Source organism: Pan troglodytes, chromosome 12 (assembly GCF_028858775.2).
Source record: "Pan troglodytes isolate AG18354 chromosome 12, NHGRI_mPanTro3-v2.0_pri, whole genome shotgun sequence".
NCBI classification, from domain to species: domain Eukaryota; kingdom Metazoa; phylum Chordata; class Mammalia; order Primates; family Hominidae; genus Pan; species Pan troglodytes.
In genome coordinates, this window is record NC_072410.2 from 121,667,294 (window position 1) to 121,683,850 (window position 16,557).

Sequence of the window (16,557 nt, forward strand, 5' to 3'; positions counted from 1 at the left end):
GAATTTATCTTGCTTGGATACGAAGAAAAGATCTTAATGTCCAAAAGCGGAGACTTTGCAGCATCTTTTCATAGACAGGGCGCTAATCCCTTACAGTCAAAATGAAAAAAAACGAATAATCCTCAGAGGTGAAAAGAAAAGATCCTCGACTGAGAGGCTGCAGAGGGAGAAAAAGAGAGACAGAAAGACAGAGATAGGCAGAGACAGAGAGAGACAGAGATAGAGAGAGACAGAGATAGAGACAGAGACAGAGAGAAACACAGAGACAGAGATAGGCAGAGACAAAGAGAGACACAGACACAGAGAGACAGAGACAGAGAGACAGAGACAGAGAGAGAGAGACAGAGAGAGGCAGAGACAGAGAGAGACAGAGACAAAACCAGAGACTGAGAGGGACAGAGAGAGACAGAGGGAGGGGCAGAGAGACACAGAGAGAGGCAGAGACAGTGACAGAGAGACAGAGACAGGGAGAGACAGAGAGGGACTAACAGAGGCAGAGCTAGAGACAGAGAGAGACAGAGACAGAGAGGGACAAAGAGAGAGACAGAGAGAGGCAGAGACAGAGAGAGACAGAGACAGAGAGACAGAGAGAGGCAGAGACAGAGAGAGACAGAGAAAAAACCAGAGACTGAGAGGGACAGAGAGAGACAGAGGGAGGGGCAGAGAGACACAGAGAGAGGCAGAGACAGAGGCAGAGAGACAGAGACAGGGAGAGACAGAGAGGGACTAACAGAGGCAGAGCTAGAGACAGAGACAGAGAGAGACAGAGACAGAGAGGGACAAAGAGAGAGACAGAGAGAGACAGAGACAGAGAGAGACAGAGAGACAGAGAGAGGCAGAGGCAGAGACAGAGAGAGACAGAGACAAAACCAGAGACTGAGAGGGACAGAGAGAGACAGAGGGAGGGGCAGAGAGACACAGAGAGAGGCAGAGACAGCAACAGAGAGGCAGAGACAGCGACAGAGAGACAGAGACAGGGAGAGACAGAGAGGGACTAACAGAGGCAGAGCTAGAGACAGAGACAGAGAGAGACAGAGACAGAGAGGGACAAAGAGAGAGACAGAGAGAGGCAGAGACAGAGAGAGGCAGAGGCAGAGACAGACTCAGAGACAGAGGAGCACCCGGGGAATCTCGGAAGCAGCGTCACACAGTGCGGGTGGGGACCACTGCCCCGGAGAAAGCGTAAGGGAGCCTAGAGAAGTGAGTCGGGAGAATGACACAGATGCAGAATGATTTCTCAAGAATGATTCTGAATTCCCAGGAAAGAAGGAGCAGATGCAGTTCCACCCAGAGAAGGCAACTCAGAGCTGCTCCGCACATCTGTTGGATGGGGAGGGGTGTCAGGGTGCCTCCGAAAATCAGCAGCCCTTGTTCTCTATCAGAGCAAACTCAGGAGAGCTACCTTAGGTAGTCATTCATCCGCTTAGCAGTGGGTCCACCCTGATTCACCTACGTGCCCGTGGAGGGGGCGGCCCAGGGCTGGGCACCATGGAAGACACCCCCACCAGAACTGCCGGGTGTTGAAGGCAGCACTGGCTTCCGAGAAGACTTAAGAGACCTCCAGATCTTAAACACGTGGCCCCTGCCCTTATCAGAGTAGGACACATGCCAGAGAACTGGGCGTTTGTAGAGATCTAAGTGGAATGGGATTATTCTCTTTCTGTCAACATGAACACCCTAATCTTCTATCGTCAAAAGAAAGTTTTCAGAAAATTTAAAGATGGCGTAATGAGAAAGAAACAGCAGCTCTGTCACCTGCTAGCAGCCAGCAGGGCTGTGGGGTTCCTCTGAAAAACACAGAGTCCCACATGTCATCAACCTCAGACCGGGGCTCTCCAGGGACATGAGGGAACAAGGCAGAGCAGCAGCAGGGGACACACGACATGCCGTCCAACCACAAAGGTCCCATAGGTCCCTGGCGGGCTGCTGGCCTGAGGGAGGGGCTGCTGCTCCCACAAGCCTGGCCTGGATCCTGCCACTTCCTGTCTCATGCTCCTGGATAGAAATTAAGCCAGACACTGCTGACACAGCCCACGCTCTGACGGCACCCAGTGCAGGGTGAGCCCTGATCTCCTGGCCCTTCCTAGAACCACCCAACACATTCCCATATTCCATAACAAGCCCCCTTTCCTGAGGCCCCACAGCTGCCAGGACACTGTCTCCCTGGAAGCCCGGGTAAGGAGTGCCCTGTGTGCGGGACGTGCGAGCTCAGAGCATCGAGTGCTGTGCTCTTGGGATGGACGAACTCCAGAAAACTCACCACAGGATTCTTTTTGGTATGACTATTTAAACATGATACTCTCCTTTGCAAAACAAATTAGAGTATTTAGCAGTATAATTCTGACTTGCAGTATCACTTTTCAAAATCTGCTTATCTGCAGTAGGTCTGTTTCCATTATGACTACTATAGAGCCCATCTGCCTTCTCCTTCTGAAATAAGGTGAGTGCCTACAAAGCAAACGAAATTTTATTGTAACTCACAAAACATAATTTCATTGTATTTTTTAAAAACATGGTAGATGTGGGGCAAAAAGACCCCTAAGCTGAGGGTTTTGTTTCTTCCTCCCTTACCACTTAACTCCCTCCCTTTCCCCCTTCCTCTCCACCTCCCCTCCCCTCCCCTTGCCTCCCCTCCACTCCCCTCCCTTCCCTTTCTTTCCTTCTATGTTTTAGAAAAAAAAAAGAAAGTCAATTACTTTTAATCAACTTGAGGCCTGCCTAAAACAAGAGGCATGGACAGGGCTCCTGTGAGCAGATAAATAAAAAGCAGTTCCTCCTGTAAAGAGTTGCAAAGTGATGCACAGAAATTCTGTGGCACAGAGATTCTGGAGCTGTTTAATTGCTCATCTTTGGGGATAATCACTCAAATCTGAATCTCCTGCCTTCTGTTCAGTCATTCCTTATTCCACAAACCATTTGTATTAGTCCATTCTCACACTGCCATAGAGAAATACGCAAGACTGGATAATTTATAAGGAAAAGAGGCTTCCTTGGCTCTGGTGGCACAGGTTGTACAGGAAGCATGGCGACATCTGCTGGGACTCTGCGGAGGCCTCAGGAAACTTACAATCATGGCGGAAGGCAAAGGGGGAGCCAGCACTTGACATGGGCATAGCAGGAGTTGGAAGGAAAGAGGGCAGGTGCCATACACTTTTAAACAGCTGGTTCTCATGAGAACTCACTCACTATGACAACAGTACCGAGGGCTTGGTGCTAAACCACTCATGAGAAATCTGCCCCATGATCCAGTCACCTCCCACCAGGACCCACCTCCAGCACTGGGGATTATATTTCAACATGAGATTTGGGTGGAAACCCAGACCCAAACCGCATCACAATTAAAAATCACTGAACTCCTGCTGCTTCAAACCTCCTTTAAACGTACAGTTTTATTTTTTGTTACCTTCATAAACTATCTTAGAAAGCAGTAAAGTATTATATCATCTCCCACCCTACTTGGTTAAACCGGCAAAGAAGCCATCACAAGAGCCCCCATGAGTTACCTAGGTCATGGCCCCAAGAGGGTGAAGCGGGATTAGAAATCTCTTAGTTCCTATCCCCGTACTATTCCTTCATACCACCTGCTTCCCCAGGGGCACATCCCAGAGGCACCACAGCTCTTCCTCTTTTCTGAGCCTCTTGTGAAGCTTCCTCACTTGCAAAATGATTGTGGATACTTTTCAAGCACAGACATTTCTCTTGTTCTTAAGTATTTCTTCACTCTCTATTTTCTGAAACACACATGCTATGGGCAGGAGCCTGGCTCAAATCCAGCTTTGTCCAATGGTACCATGTGGAAGAACAGCCAACCATCATCCAAGCCACTTTTGTTTTAAAAGGATGAATTTCTAAGAAGCGTGGACGTGCTATGGGCTTTCCAGAGGGAAACAGAGGTTGAGACACTAGAGCAGGCAGAGTTCTAAGGCAGCCCCCCAGTTCTCAGACCTTGGTGGAAACATCTGCTCCAGTTATTCAATCAACAGAAACTAGGTGTTTCTGTGAAGGGATTCTGCAAATGCAATCAACGTCTCAACTCAGCTGACCTTGAGTTAGGGAGATTTATGCAGGGGTACAGCCTGAACACATGGCCCTTTACGTCTGGGTCTAGAGGTCAGAGTGAAGGAAGTCATAGATTGGAGGCTTATGGGGTTACCTGTTACCTGCTGCTGGCTTGAGAGCAGAGGGTGACCATGTCAATGAACATGGTGGTCTCTGGTGGTGGAGAGCAGCCCTTGGCTGACAAAGGTGGGGAACTGAGTCCTATAAAGCCAAGGGACTGAATTCTGCCAGCAACCCTGAGTGAGCCTTGAAGATGGGAACACAGCCCAGCCGACACCTTGATTTCAGCCTGGTGAGATCCCAAGCAGAGGACCAGCCGGGCGCTGCCGGACTCCTGACCCATGAGAACTGTGAGATAATAAAACAGTCTTGTGTTACCTGCTAAGTTTGCACGGGTCTGTTACATGGCAATAGAAAACTGATACGGTAAAGACAGACAAAACTCTAGCATCTCCACCACCATGGCTACCCCATCAACAATGCTTTTCTTCACCTGATGTCAGAGAAATGTCTGCATAACAGACATTTCTACATACAATGTACTACATTTCTACATAATAGAAATGGAGACTACATAATGCCTACATAAGCCAGTAGTCAGGATCACATGATTATGCTAATTCACCTGTGATGCTGCATAACGACCTGCCGAGTGTCACAGGACAGGGGTTATTTTCCTGTTGGAGAACTTGAGGGAAAGCCCCACTCTGTGGCATCTGCTGATGTCCATTAGGAAGAATGCTTATGTTTTTATGTCTTCTTTAGTTTCATCTCAATATTCTCCCTTCAAATTCTTAGTGAACAATCTTTTCTGGTACTGTGTAGCCAATGATTTAATCCTCATTCACAATGACACATAATTTATCCAAATGCATAGTTCCCATTTTACCAAAGAACCACTTGAGTATAAGCTTGATCTGACAATGGAATGGAGGAAAATAACTTCTGCCAGTGCACGGGCTTGTAACATGTTGGAGGCAAATGGAAATAAAAACAGTTGCACTTATTACACATGATTTGTATCATATAAATACATATTTAAAATGAATTAGACTTAAGTATGCATCTACTCTTTATAGTCTTTTTTTTTTTTTAAAAAGAACTGAGAAAACTAAGGAACCTCAACCATCATTGGTCTAATTACTTAACAAAAGAAAAGACCCAAGGGTGATGTCGGCACATGGTGGAATGGGAAGTCCCCCTGCTCATATTCCCCACAGCAACAATGAAGGGTGAAGGGTGAAGGGGAAGCAAGCTTGGCCCTCTTTCACATGACAGCAGGAGAGAGAAGAGTGATGAGTGAAAGGGAAAGAGCCCCTTACAAAACCATCAGATCTCATGAGAATTCACTCGCTATCATGAGAACAACATGGGGGAACTACCCCCATGATCCAATCATCTCCCACCAGGTCTCTCCCTAGGCATGTGGGATCATGAAGATTACAATTCAAGATGAGATTTGGGTGGAGACACAAAGCCTAACCACATTACTACTGTTCACACAAGGACCCAGAGGGACTCTCCTGTCTGTGCCTCCAGCATGCTGGCGGGTTCCCATCCCACTGTAGACGCTGAATGGGCCCTGGACAATTATATGTCAACAGATTAGATAACCTGAGAAAATCAACAAATGGGATCTAATTAAACTAATGGGATCTAATTAAACTAAAGAGCTTCTGCACAGCAAAATAAACTACCATCAGAGTGAACAGGCAACCTACACAATGGGAGAAAATTTTTGCAATCTACTCATCTGACAAAGGGCTAATATCCAGAATCTACAAAGAACTCAAACAAATTTACAAGAAAAAAACAAACAACCCCATCAAAAAGTGAGCGAAGGACATGAACAGACACTTCTCAAAAGAAGACATTTATGCAGCCAAAAATCACATGAAAAAATGCTCATCATCACTGGCCATCAGAGAAATGCAAATCAAAACCACAATGAGATACCATCTCACACCAGTTAGAATGGCAATCATTAAAAAGTCAGGAAACAACAGGTGCTGGAGAGGATGTGGAGAAATAGGAACACTTTTACATTGTTGGTGGGACTGTAAACTAGTTCAACCATTGTGGAAGACAGTGTGGTGATTCCTCAAGGATCTAGAACTAGAAACACCATTTGACCCAGCCATCCCACTACTGGGTATATACCCAAAGGACTATAAATCATGCTGCTATAAAGACACATGCACACGTATGTTCAATGTGGCACTATTCAAAATAGCAAAGACTTGGAACCAACCCGAATGTCCATCACTGATAGACTGGATTAAGAAAATGTGGCACATATACATGATGAAATACCATGCAGCCATAAAAAATGATGAGTTCATGTCCTTTGTAGGGACATGGATGAAGCTGGAAACCATCATTCTCAGCAAACTATCACAAGGACAAAAAACCAAACACCGCATGTTCTCACTCATAGGTGGGAATTGAACAATGAGAACACCTGGACACAGGAAGGGGAACATCACACACCAGGGCCTGTCGTGGGGTTGGGGGAGGGGGGAGGGATAGCATTAGGAGATATACATAATGTAAATGATGAGTTAATTGGTGCAGCACACCAACATGGCACATGTATACATATGTAATGAACCTGCACGTTGTGCACATGTACCCTAGAACTTAAAGTATAATTAAAAAAAAAAGAAAAAAAGAAAAAAAAGAATTAGTGTAAAACATGCTTTTAAAAATGTTTAAAAAAATTCCTAGAAACATACAACCTATCACGATGGAATTAAGAGGAAACAGATCATCTAAATAAACTAATAACAGGTAAGGAGATCAAATCAGTAATAATAATTAACAAAAATAATAAATCTTTCATCAAAGAAAAGCTGAAGACCAGATGTCTTCACTGCTGAATTCTACCAAATAAATAGTGAAAAACTTATACCAATTCTTCTTAAATTCTTCACAAAAAATTGAAGAGTAGGGAACACTTCCAAACTCACCTTTATGAGGCCAGCATTATCCTAATACCAAAGCCAGATGAGAACCTTACAAGAAACAAAAATTACAGGCCAATATCCTTGATGAACATACGTGCAAACATCTTCATCAAAATACTAGTTACCTGAATTCAATAGCACATTAAAAAGATCAGTCACCATGATCAAGTGGGATTCATGCCTTGGATGCAAGGATGGTCCAACACATGCAAATCAATAAATCTAATTCACCATATTAACAAAATGAAAGACAAAAACCATAACATTGTATCAATAGATGCAGAAAAATATTTGACAAAATTCATTATCCTTTCATCATCAAATCTCTCAACAAATTAGGTATGAAGGGAATGTACTTCAACACAATAAAGACCACGTGTGACAAGCCCACGTCTAATATCATACTTAATGATGAAAAGCTGAAAGGTTTTCCCTTAAAATCCAGAACAAGATAAATATGTGCACTCTCACCACATCTATACAACATAGTACTGGAAGTGCTAACAAGAACAATTATGAAAAAGAAATAAAACACATCTAAATAGAAAAGGAAGAAGTGAAATTGTCACTGTTTGCTGATGACATAAGCTTATATATAGAAAACTCTAAAGACTCAAAAAAACTGTTAGACTTAATAAAGGAATTTAGAAAATTTGCAGGATACAAAACAACACTCAGAAATTAGTAGTATTTTGTTCACTAATAATGAACTATACAAAAAAGAAATTAATAAAACAATCCCATTTACAGTAGTATAAAAATATAAAATACCTAGGAGTAAATTTAATGAAAGAGATGAAAGATCTGTACAATGAAAAATATACATTGATAAAGGAAATTGTAGATGACACACAAAAATGGAAAGATATCCTGCATTCATGGATTGGAAGAGTTAATGTTGTTTAGATACCATACTACTTAAAATGATATACAAATTCTATGAAGTCTCTATCAAATTCCAATGATATTTTTCAAAGAAATAGAAAACACAATCCTAAAATGTATATGGAACCATAAAACACTCTGAATATCCGAACTATCTTGAGCATAAAAAGCAAAGATGGAGGCATCACACTACCTGATTTCAAAACATATTACAAAGCTATAATAATCAAAACAGCAAGGCACAAGCATAAACACAGGTACATTGGCCAATGGAACAGAATAAAAAGCCAGAAATAAACCCACAGATCTATGGTCAATTGATTTCAACAAAAGTGCCAGGAACATATCATGAGGAAATGACAGTCTCTTCCATATATGGTGTTCAGAGAACTGGATATCCACATGTGGAAGAATGAAACCAGAAGCTTATCTCACACCATATGCAAAAATCAACTCAAAATGGATTAAGGACTTAAATGTAAGACCTGAAACTATAAAACTATAAAAGAAAATATAGGGAAAAGCTCCACGACTTTTATTTGGTTAATGATTTCTTGAATATGACCCAAAAGCACAGGTGACAAAAGAAACAATATCTTTGTGAGGTTTGCATGTTTGCTCTGTGTCTGTCTGCATGGGTTTTTCTAAGCACTCTGGTTTCCTCCCCACAAAGACATGCAGGAAAGGTTAATTGCTGTGTCCAAATGGTCCCAGGCTGAGTGGCTGTGGGCGTGTGTGAGCCATCCTGCAGTGGGATGGCATCCTGTCCAGGGCTGTTGCCCAGCTTGAGCCCTGAGCTTCCAGCACAGACTCCAGTCTCCCCAACCCTGAATGAAATAATTGGGCAAATAATTATCTTACTTGTTTTTATTAATCTTTCTTAAATGTATGCAAAGCTCATATTTATTTCAATGTTTAATATTTGAAGTGTTTTGGTCTTTATTTAGAAGTTTGGTGATATTTTGTGACCAAAAATATGCTGTAAGAATCTAACTCTTATTTATAGCTATTAGCCTATGGGAAAATTGGTTTCTTTATACATCTTTTCACTCCAAGTTGCAGTTTCTGAGGACCAATCAATGATGTTAAGTGAGTAAGTACTGTATTGTATATTTCAAAATTGCTAAAAGAGTAGATTTTAAATATTTTCACTACAGAAATGCTAAGCATGTGATGTTACTGACATGCCAAGTAGCTTGATTTAATTATTCCACAATGCAAACATGTATTGAAACATAACATTGTACATTAATTATATATGATTATTATTTGTCAATTTTTAGAAAGGACCCAGAAGGTGGTGGTTATAGATTGAGGTCCTATACTTGGACAAGGACAGAGTCAGAGGGGACACCCACAGGATACTGGCTTCCAACCTCTTCATCCTATTTATGTTTCCATTATATGATATCTAAAGGTTCCTCCTGGGCTACAGCTTACAGCTTTTGTTTTAAGATTCTAAAACCTGTTTGATTTAGAATTGACAATTTCTAAACTTATTCCTTACCCTCCTTAGACTGAGGAGCCCTCAGGAGAAGATACACAGGAATTTTAGAACTCCATCCACTGGGATCAACACACCCAAGTCTCTTCTCTTTTTCATCCATTTTAAGATGAGACCTGAGGAGCTTACAGGTAAGGTGGAGCTAAGAACAGCATCTCAGCCTCTAAATGGGACTTTGCACAAATATGTTTCAGAACAAACGGGCTTTATAAAATTCATAGCTTAAGCCCTTATGCGATTTATTATTTGCCCTTTCCTGCCCATACTAAATCTTGCTTAAAAATCATAAAAAAGTCAGCAAAGCTAGTAAGATATATTTGCCTTTATAAAACAAAATACTCTTGTCTTATGAAAAATTATAAACTTTTCAGTTTGCTGTTACAGTGTGTATTGGTCTGTTCTTGCACTGCTATAAAGAAATACCTGAGAATGGGTAATTTATAAAGAAAGGAGGCTTAACCGGCTCACAGTTGTGTAGTCTACATAGGAAGCATGGCAGCTTCTGCTTCTAGGAAAGCCTCAGGAAACTTCCAATCATGGTGGAAGGCAGAAGGTGAGCGAGACACCTTACATGGTAGGAGCAGGAGTGAGAGAGAGAGTGGGGAGGTGCCACACAGTTTTAAATGACCAGATATCAGGAGAACCCACTCACTGTCAGAAGCACAGCACCAAGGGAGATTTTGCTAACCCATTCATGAGAATCTACCCCATGATCTAATCACATCAGGCCCCACCTCCAACACTGGGGAATACATTTCCACATGAGCTTTGGGTGGGGACACAGATCCAAACCAAATCAGTGTGTGATAGCTTTTGTAACAGAAACATAATCTGAGGCTCAGGCAGTCGGCTGACTTCTTGGGTTCCATTTCATTCTCCTGGATGTCATGTATTTATCCCAATGATTGTGGTATGAATGGCTTAGTGGGTCAAAATATTTTGTCACCAAGAATAACACATGTGTTTCTACATGTTCTCAAGCTGCCAGAATGGGTTATCAAGTCTGCATTTAGTTAAGAATTACTAGTGATATGGTTTGGTTGTACCCCTGCCCAAATCTCATCTTGAATTGTAGCTCCCATAATTCCCATGTGTCATGAGAGGGACCTGGTGGGAGGTAATTGAATCATGGGGGTGGGTTTTTACCATGCTGTTCTCATGACAGTGAATAAGAATCACGAGATATGATGGTTTTATAAAGGGCAGTTTCCCTGCACACATGCTCTTCCCTGCCACCATGTAAGACATGCCTTTGCTCCTCCTTTGCCTTCTGACATGATTGTGAGGCCTCCCCAGTCATGTAGAACTGTGAGTCCATTAAACCTCTGTTTCTTTATAAATTACCCAGTCTCAGGTTTTTCTTCATAGTAGTATGAAAATGGACTAATACAACTAGAGACCCTATCCTGTCCTCAGAGTGGGAGACATTCCATCTTATGACCTGAATTCATCCTTAAACCAAAGCTAGAACAGCCAATCTTCATCACATTCAATGGCAGATGGGCTAGGAAGTGTGTAATGAAGTTCAGTGGCTCTATTTTTCTAAAAACCCATTTAATTCATATACGCTAATAGACAAATATCATTTCATGCACTATTTCACTCTTTGTCAAGAGATACATGCCCAGATCTCTACTTGGTTCCCAAATTAACCCCAAACCAAAGAAACATGTTGTAAGAAAGCCACACGCACACATTTTAAAAGGAATTCACAGTTAGAGCACGAACGGTTAAAACATTTTGCTATATTTTACAAATGGCTATTTACCTATCCATCTATCTATATCTCTGTAATCTATCTATATTTCAGCCCCTCTATCACTGCAATAATTCATCTATATATCTACAGTCAGATGTTACTTAATGATGGGGATACATTCTGAGAGGTGTGTCATTAGGTGATTTTGTCATTGTGTTTACATCGTAGGGTGCACTTACAGAAACCTAGATGATACAGGCTACTACACACCTAGGCTACATGGTATAGCCTATTGGTCCTAGGCTACAAACCTGTACAGCATGCGACTATGCTGAATACTTACACAACTGTAACACAATTGTATTTGTGTATCTAAATACACAAAAGCAAGTATCTGTGTATTTAAGCACATCTAAACTTAGAAAAGTGAAAGTAAAAATAGGGTATAAAAGTTAAAAAATGACACACCTGTGCAGGAAACTCACCATGAATAGAGCCTTCAGGACTGGAAGTTGTTCTGGGTGAAGCCATGAGTGAGGAGTGAGTGAATGTGAAGGTCCAGGACATTACTGTTTCCTTTTATATGACTGGCAGTGCAGTAGGTTTGTCTATGTCAACATCACCACAAACACGTGAGTCATATCTTTCACTGTGAGGTTACGATGGTTGATGTCACCAGGCAGTAGGGATTTTCAGCTCCGTTACAATCTAATGGGACCACCATAGCATATGTGGTCTGTCCTTGACCAAAACATTATTATGCAGAACATTATCTATCTGTCTGTCTATCTACCTATCCATCCATCCATCCACTTTATCTATCATCTATCTATCCACCCATATTCACCTACCTGTCTTTCCTCTTCTCTAGCAATACACACATCTTTTACTAGGTTTGTCTCTCTTTACCAAAGATGGGCACAAATCTGAAAATCAAGCTTACTGTCCCTGTTCCTGCAATGGGATCATAAACATCCTTCCGCAAACATGAACATCCTTTGTGAGAGGCTGTACAGCTAATACCAATTAATATAGAAAACCTAATTCTAACACTTCATGAAAAGCAATGTTTGCTAGACTTTTCCTTCCATTTAAGGACCAGTAAAGGGAATTTCAGGTTGTACTGTCTGCCCACCATACATACTATAGCCACACACATTCATACAGACCACACACACCACGGCCACACACATTCACACAGACCACACACACTATAGCCACACACATTCACACAGATGCACACACATTGTGGGAAGTACAGTGCTCAATTAAAAAAAAAATTCCTTTGCTGACAGAAGGTTTGCTATTTCTACACATCTGTCTAAAGAACAGAAAAAGGAAATTCACCAACTCATTACTTGTGGGCCTTTCCACAGTGATTAAATAGCACAATTAGCCAAGCATACATTTTTCTACTCGAAAAGCTACAGAAACATCAACTTTTATAGTTACATCTTTGAAATTATTTAATTAACCAAGCTCACAAGCTAGTTAGCATTTATTTAACATAGGTGCTGGTCTAACCCCCTCATTTTATTACTGAAGAGAAAGAGGCCCACAGAGTTTAAGTGGCATTTCTAAAAACATCTGAGACTTGGACAAGAAGTCAGTCTTTATTTCCAGTCTAATTCTGTTAGCATTTAAAACTAAAAATAGAATTTCTTTTACTAATGACTGTTTCATGAGAAGTAACCATGCCACCTTGCCCTAGATAGAACTATTCTTAGTAATAAATTCACTGTTCTGATACCTGACTTCTCATTTTCTCTTTAACTTGTTTATTCCAAATGCTAAATCTACCAGAAGACAGCATGCACACTTGCTAATGTCACAGTCAAGCGCTCTGGAGTAACCAGTGGCCTGTAGGAACTGGCAAAAGTGCACGGGGTTCATCAAAGTTTCCCATCTCAGACAATGGTCACACACCTTAATTTTTCCGTTCCGGCTTTGTACCTTGAGATGCGAGCCATGGACAGAGGCACGGACAAGGTGTCCAGCCAGCGCTTCTCATACCTCGGGTCCTTAGCTATGGGCGAGGAAGGTGACGATGGGGCCTGTACAGAAGAAAGGAGAATGAAGCGTCACAGAGGCAGAGGAGGCTGCATGCAGGGAGAGGCATCTGCAGGCACCTGGAACACAGAACTCACGTCCAACACATTTCAACTGATAAAAAGCAAGTGAGATTGTTTCTGAAAGATCTGGAAAGAAAGAAGTGCTCTTCTACCCGGATTTAAGACATTTTCTCCCGCTGTTTTCCAACTGCAAATCGCACGAAAGAGAGGAAGCTGAAGGGAAGGAGAAGGAGAAGAGGGGCCTAAATTTGGAGGGAAAGTTGTAGACACAGCACTGGGCTCAGTGCATAGAGACCGTGAGAAAGACGCAAAACCAAAACAACCTGAAATGTCCACTCAGCGAGTTTAGGTCGACAGACACACGATAGAATGGCTGATGACATTCCAACAGGCGTCCAGGTCATGGGTCTGCCTTGTTATTGGTAGCAAGGACTCTGTGCTGTGGTCAGAGCCGGGCCCAGATGGAAAAGTGGTGAGGCCTCGTCGGGTCTGCGGCTCTCGACAGGAAGCCCTTCTGGGAAGGTGAAGGAGCCATGCAACCACCACAGCACCAGGCAGCAGCCCCGCGAGCGTCCGACAACGAAAGGGTCGGAACACGCAACAGCCCCATGAGTGTCCAGCAAGGAAAGGGTCGGAACACGCAACAGCCCCGCAAGCGTCCAACAACGAAAGGGTCAGAGGTGGGTTCTGGGCCACAGGATCCACCCACCTCCCATTCCACGTTCTCAGAGAGGATCCTGAGCTCTCTGAGCCATCTTGATCTCAGAGCCGGGCTCGCTAGGAATGAACCAGGTGCTGCCGCCCCAGCGACCGGCAAGAACGCGCCTCACCGGTGTGCCCCACACTCACAGGTGTGCCCCACACTCACAGGTGTAACCTGCGCTCACAGGCAAGCCCCACACTCACAAGGCATTTCTGTTGTTTTAATTTGCTTCAGTGTCCACGGGAAACACCAGCCCTGAGCTCCGGGCTCTGTGTCCAGGGACTGTTGCACCTGGAATCTGAGCATCTGTCTGCAAGAAGACTTTCTGTAAGCAGGGGCGCCGTGAGAAAACAGACCTGGGCTTTCTGGAGGCTCAGAAGGGTGGCATGAAGTGTCTTTCATACTTGCTTGTTCGTAAGTGTTAAGCTGCTGGATGTTCACTATGTATTAGAACGTTATTTGAGACTTCATTCCTTATAAATGTATACCTTACACATTGGTTAATCCACCACTTAAAGAGCCAACCCTGTCCACCCCAAGTCTCCTCTGCAGTCAGCTTTACCTGCCCAAAAATAATGTCCCTAACAGTTCTGTGCCGCTGAACTGGCTCTGGTTGGTTTGCGGTGAGAGGAGACGGGGGGCCGTTCCCCAGGGTTTCTCGTGAGATCCCTGGAACCTTGGAGGCTTCGCTTCCACGTGGATGAGGTTTCCATACGACTCTCTACACAATGCTCATGCTTAACAGAAAGAGTGTGTGATTTATTTTTCGTCTGGGCTAATATATAAGCCCCTTTCTCGTTCTCCTCCACCTCAAATCATCTTTGCATCCCTGCCCTGGGATTTTAGATGAAAGGCCTCTCCCTCAACGCAGGTGGGATGGGGGAATGGACACTGAGGGAGGTTGGAGCGTCATACAGAAGAGGCGGCATCGCCATCTACAGATGTGTCAGAAGGCAGAAAAAAAACTCACATAGCCAGAGGTTGGGTTTGGGTTATCATCCTAACATTGTTTCTCTATATTTATTAATTCCATGGCCAATAGCTCAATAGCAAAAGTGGCAATATTGGAACATTTGAACTCTGAGCTGAATTTTACAGATATTCATTCATTGTTACCCTTTTCTGTTGGGCTCTAACTTCTGGTAAGAGATTCACCTTTGGTGCATGCACGAGAATGACACTGAAATACCTTCTGATCACCTGATATGTATTTCATATTAGCTTTGCTGAAATACTATTTGTCTACATAGACTACTGCAACCTGTGTAGGAATTCATTATAAATGACTGCATACTGTGGCAAGGTTTTAATTATCCCTATTCATTTAATTTTAACTGTGGTATTTGCATGCACAATAATAAATCTGTGCCATAGGAGTTCATCCTAGTAATGCTGCTGTGTGTTTAGCCACATACTCTGTACCCCTTGTTGCTGATTCAAAGGTTTGCTACAGTGTGCTATCTGTTTGCAGAATTACTAGAATTATACTGCAAAACCACCACTTAAAATTGCATAGAGGATTCTACTATACAATGCACAATATTTAAATAAACAAAATAGTATGCATCCTTTCATAAAATCAGTTGAAGATTACTTTTGAAAAGTGTAGGATCAAAAGCAATTCCCCACTGAGAAAACCCATTTTTTCTTTATAAAATCAGGCTGCATGCAGAGCTTGTCGGTGCAGCTTTGGCTCCAGACTGTGGACTTTCATAGGACGCTTTTCACTTGGAGGCCACTGATAAACCCTGAATTTCATGTCCCACTGAATGTACTTTCCTCTGGAAAAGTATTTTGCACAATCTGGAGAAAATATTTTCTATAACCTAGCAGCTAGGGGAGAAGTCAGGTCTCTGTGAGCTAATGCTTAGCTCAGCGGGGTCAAATGCTCCCATCTACTGAGGGCCAAGGAGAAGGAACATGCCAGTGTTACCCCTCTGCAGCTCCTTCCTCTCCAGCTGCCCCAGCACACCCAGCTCTTTGCTCTCTGCAGTCACAAGCTGGCACTGACATTGGAGGAAATGCCTCCAGCATCCTCTCCTTAGAAGAAGAGTATTTGCAGGGTGCCCGGAAAGGCCTTCTGGTCCTGTGCCCACCTTCCACACAGGCATCTCCAAAGTCAGCTCAAGGTAGGTGCTGCTCATTTGAGCAAACCCCACTCTGAGGGAGTTCATGTCCTGCAGAAAGCAGAGCCTCGTGATTCTCATCGTGGTCCCAAATCTTACATCAACTCAATAGCTTGCAGATATAATGAGGCATGTTCCTACCAGCTGATCACAAACCCTATAGCTTGTACCTGTCAGCTTTTTGTAATCTTGCTGCTTCCAACAGGAATGCAGAGCTCAGCATTTCCAGGGTTGCAAAAGCATCTGCATCTATCCATGGCAGTGGAAACCAATTTTAGATGAGGAACAAAACAGAACATGTTTTCCTCTGTTTAATTTATGATGTAGTCAAAAATTGCCAAAGAACTGACCCCCAAAAGCCATCCTGTAGCATTTATATGTGACTGACCAACCAACTCACACGGCATTTACTATGAGATGCCACAGTTATTATAAGATTGTCAATCAAAAACATTAGAGAAAAACATTTCCCAATACACTGAATATATACAAGAATTAGAAGAATGGATTATAACCAAAAACGCAAGCCACACAGGTTTCGAA

General features: G+C 42.9%; 1 protein-coding gene across 5 annotated transcripts in view; it reads right to left on the minus strand.

Moving 5' to 3' along the window:
* Window positions 1–16,557, minus strand: part of SNTG2 (syntrophin gamma 2) — a 407,561-nt gene that overhangs the window by 142,654 nt on the left and 248,350 nt on the right. For all 5 annotated transcript variants that reach the window (XM_054677651.1, XM_054677652.2, XM_016946061.4 and 2 more), the window contains exon 9: window positions 13,040–13,167. In XM_054677651.1, coding sequence (XP_054533626.1) covers window positions 13,040–13,167 — 128 coding nt within the window. The remainder of the gene's footprint in view (window positions 1–13,039; window positions 13,168–16,557) is intronic.